Source organism: Propithecus coquereli, unplaced genomic scaffold, assembly GCF_000956105.1.
Source record: "Propithecus coquereli isolate 6110/MARCELLA unplaced genomic scaffold, Pcoq_1.0 Scaffold257, whole genome shotgun sequence".
In the NCBI taxonomy this organism is placed as follows: domain Eukaryota; kingdom Metazoa; phylum Chordata; class Mammalia; order Primates; family Indriidae; genus Propithecus; species Propithecus coquereli.
Window position 1 is genome coordinate 1,885,394 of NW_012148141.1, and position 3,140 is coordinate 1,888,533.

The 3,140-nt window shown below is 51.4% G+C and overlaps 1 protein-coding gene across 1 annotated transcript in view; it reads left to right on the forward strand.

Annotated features, from left to right (window-relative positions):
* The window catches only part of POF1B (premature ovarian failure, 1B), a 99,562-nt gene that overhangs the window by 54,436 nt on the left and 41,986 nt on the right, over nucleotides 1–3,140 (forward strand). The window contains exon 7 of the mRNA XM_012647132.1: nucleotides 1,011–1,241. Within this exon, the coding sequence (XP_012502586.1) occupies nucleotides 1,011–1,241 (231 nt within the window). The remainder of the gene's footprint in view (nucleotides 1–1,010; nucleotides 1,242–3,140) is intronic.

Genomic DNA, 3,140 nt, shown 5'->3' on the forward strand with positions numbered 1-3,140 from the left:
ATTCAATTTTTTAGTGAATTTTTCATTCATTTTCTGCATTGTTTTTGTGGTTTCTTTGTGTTGGGTTTCTATTTTATCTTGTATTCCATTAAGCTTCCTTACAATACATGTTTGAAATTCTTCATCTGTCATTTCAATATTCTGGTTTTGGTTGGAATCCATTGCTAGGAAACTGGTGTTCCCTTTTGAGGGTGACCTTTCTCTATGATTCTTCATATTTCCAAAGTTCTTTACCTGATTCCTTCTCATCTGGAGCAGCTGTTGCTCCTTTAGAATTTTCTTTTGTTTAGTTAATGACATGCCCAGTTTAATCTCTAAGTCAGTAGGTGGTTCTTGTGGGTGAGAATCAACCAAACCCTGTAAGACTGAGTCAGTAAATGCAGTTAAAGGGCATGCAAATTGACCTCCCTGTCAGTAGGTGGTGTTTGATGGAGGGAACAAGCTGCAGTATTGTTTTTGGATCCTATGACTGGTTCTAGTTCCTCAGGAGAAACACTCTGATGCCCCAGTTGGTAGGTTAGGCCCTGGAACTTCCAGGTGAGTCCTTCATTCTCTACCATAGCAGAAGCAGGTTGGGGAGTGAGGCTGGGTGGGGTTAGGTTGGGTGAGCCTGCCCTCAAGCTCCACAAATGCTGGCAAGTGATGTGCTGGGTTCAATAGTCCATTACCCGCCTCTGGGAAAAGCTGTCTGGGAGGGGCTGAAGTGGCCCCACTCTACCAAAAAGGCTGTGTGGAGGTAGGGCTGTCTGAGACCCACAATTTGGCAGTCTGGAGTGGGCCTCGCTCCTTTCAGCCCTCCCCTATTCCTCAGTTCCTCCCAGGCCTCTCCCGGTAGGCAGGACCTCAAGATAGCCAAGCTGGCCCATTACTGTGATGCAGGTAAGGAGGTTCCCTGCCCAGGATCCCGGCCTGAGCTGGGAGTGTCATCCTCCTGTGGGCAGAGGGGTGCCCCATCAACACACCACAGCTAGGACCCACACTGCACTCTACCCACTGATCTGCCCCTACAGGCACCCATACCTGCAGAGAGTAGATCATGAATATCCCCTCCGTGCTCCCAGGTACTGCACTCAAGGCTTGGGTGTACGGGTTCTCGTCTGCAGGCCCGTCCCCCGGCCCCGGAGATCCATCTCTGACCATGCCAGGAATAAGGATGCTGCTCTGGTGTCACTCACAGGACGTCCAAGGTGGTTTGATGTCCCTCTGCCTCAGGGCCTGTCGTGCTCTAATGTGGCTGCCAGGCAAGCAGGAGCAGGGAGTGCTGGCAGGCAGGGAGCTCAAAGACAAAGCACCCCTCAGTCCACTGCAGAACCCCAAAAGGAGAGGTCTGAGCCCTGCTCCCTATGGGAGCCTCGGTGTGGTGGCTCAATTGTCTCTCTATGCAGTTGTGTGTATGGTAGGGGCAAGGGAGAAAAACAGACTAGATGTAGGAAAGCCAGCAATCAGGTCTTCTCTAATCCTTTCTCCAGGAGGCAGTCCCCCAAAATGACTGGGCTCTGGAGTCACACAGAACACCCTGGGACCCACTGGACCTCTGTGGCTCCTCCAGTCTGTGTTGGAGTTGAGAAATGTCTGTGTGGGGATGAGCAAGACCAAACCAGAAGAGTTGAAGCCCCCTGGGGAGGAGGACAAAGTTGCCCAGAGAGTTGAGGGGCAATATGGCACCTTCTGATTGGCTTGGGTCTGTGAGGTGGGAGGCACCCCGAGGGGGTTGGGAGCCTGGTGCCCTGTCTGCGAGAAGCTCCCAGCCCAGTGGCAGCAGCAGTCTCTGGGTTGAACCTGACCTGGAGGGCGGGGTCAAGGTCAGGCAATCAGGAGGCGGCTAGGGCCTGGAGGGCGGGCTCGGGTGAATAGGCTGCAAACTGCTTCTTGGACACAAGGATCCCGCAGATGCAGGTCAGACAATAGAGGACAGTAGAGTTCTTGTCATCCTTCCCAGAGCCGGTGGAAGCGGCTGTTCGAGGCCTCTCAGGGCTGAGCCTACTGCACCCCAGCGTGAGAGTGTCCGAGCTAGAACTGGGGTGGAGCCAGAAGCAAAGGCTCTGACTGAGGTCTTTGAAGTTGGGGCTGGGGAAATGGCATTCCAACCTGACCTGGAGGGCAGGTTCTGTGCCAGGCAGGCTGCAAGCCGTCTCCCAGGTACAAGGAACCCGTGGATGCCAGATCAGAAATGCAAAGGTTGCAGCCCTCCACTCCCTGCCCAAAACCCGCTGAAGCGGTCGCCCATAGCACCTCAGATCGACGCCTGCCGCTTTCCGGTCACTTCCTATGCCCAGGTGCCGCTGAACTCTAGGGGTGAAGCGCCTGGCTCCAAATTCAAGGGTACGGCTCAGGGAAGCCTCAAATCAGTCCAGTCCCTCCCCAGCCCCGTGTAGTCCCGAAATGGTGCACCTGAGAGTTCAGGATGGCCCCGGCTATTGCCTCTTCTCCACAGAGCCTGTTTAGTACAACGGCTCTGCACCGCCACCAGGAACGTCACTGTCTGAGTGGGTAGGAGGTCTGTAGGGGTGGCTGTTGTCCTCTTGCAGTTCAGATCACACTGCGCTGGCAAGGTGAGCATGGCTCTCTCGTGCTCTATTCTCTACTGTTCTCCTCGAGTTCTCTAATCTTCATATATGTATCTCCCCATCACCTTTTTTTCCACACTGAGGGTCCGAGGTTGCTTCTCTGTGAATTCACAACGCTGCTTCCAGAGAGAGTGATACACACATAGGCAGCTGCCTGCACTCTTCACCTCTTTCCCTGAGAGCAATGAGCTGGCTGGCCCCCACTAGTCTGCCATTTTTCTGTCTCTCTTACATTTATTTTTAATAAACTGTTACTTATTTGCTCTTTTCAGAAATTGGTTTTTTAATCAAAGTAATACATGTACATAGTTTAAAAGGTCAAATAGTACTAAAAGCCACATAACAAACAGCAATGTCTCAACCCTCTTCACCACCCAGACCTGATCCCAAGAGGCAATCATTTTCAATTCTTAGGTTTGTCTTCTGGTATTTGCCTCCATACAGCTAAGTAGCTATATATATGTGTGTATATATATATATACCTTAAAATGACCTCACATAATATTGTCCTGTATGTATAACATATACATAGATATATATATGTGTGTATATAGAGAGAGAGGTGGTGGGGGA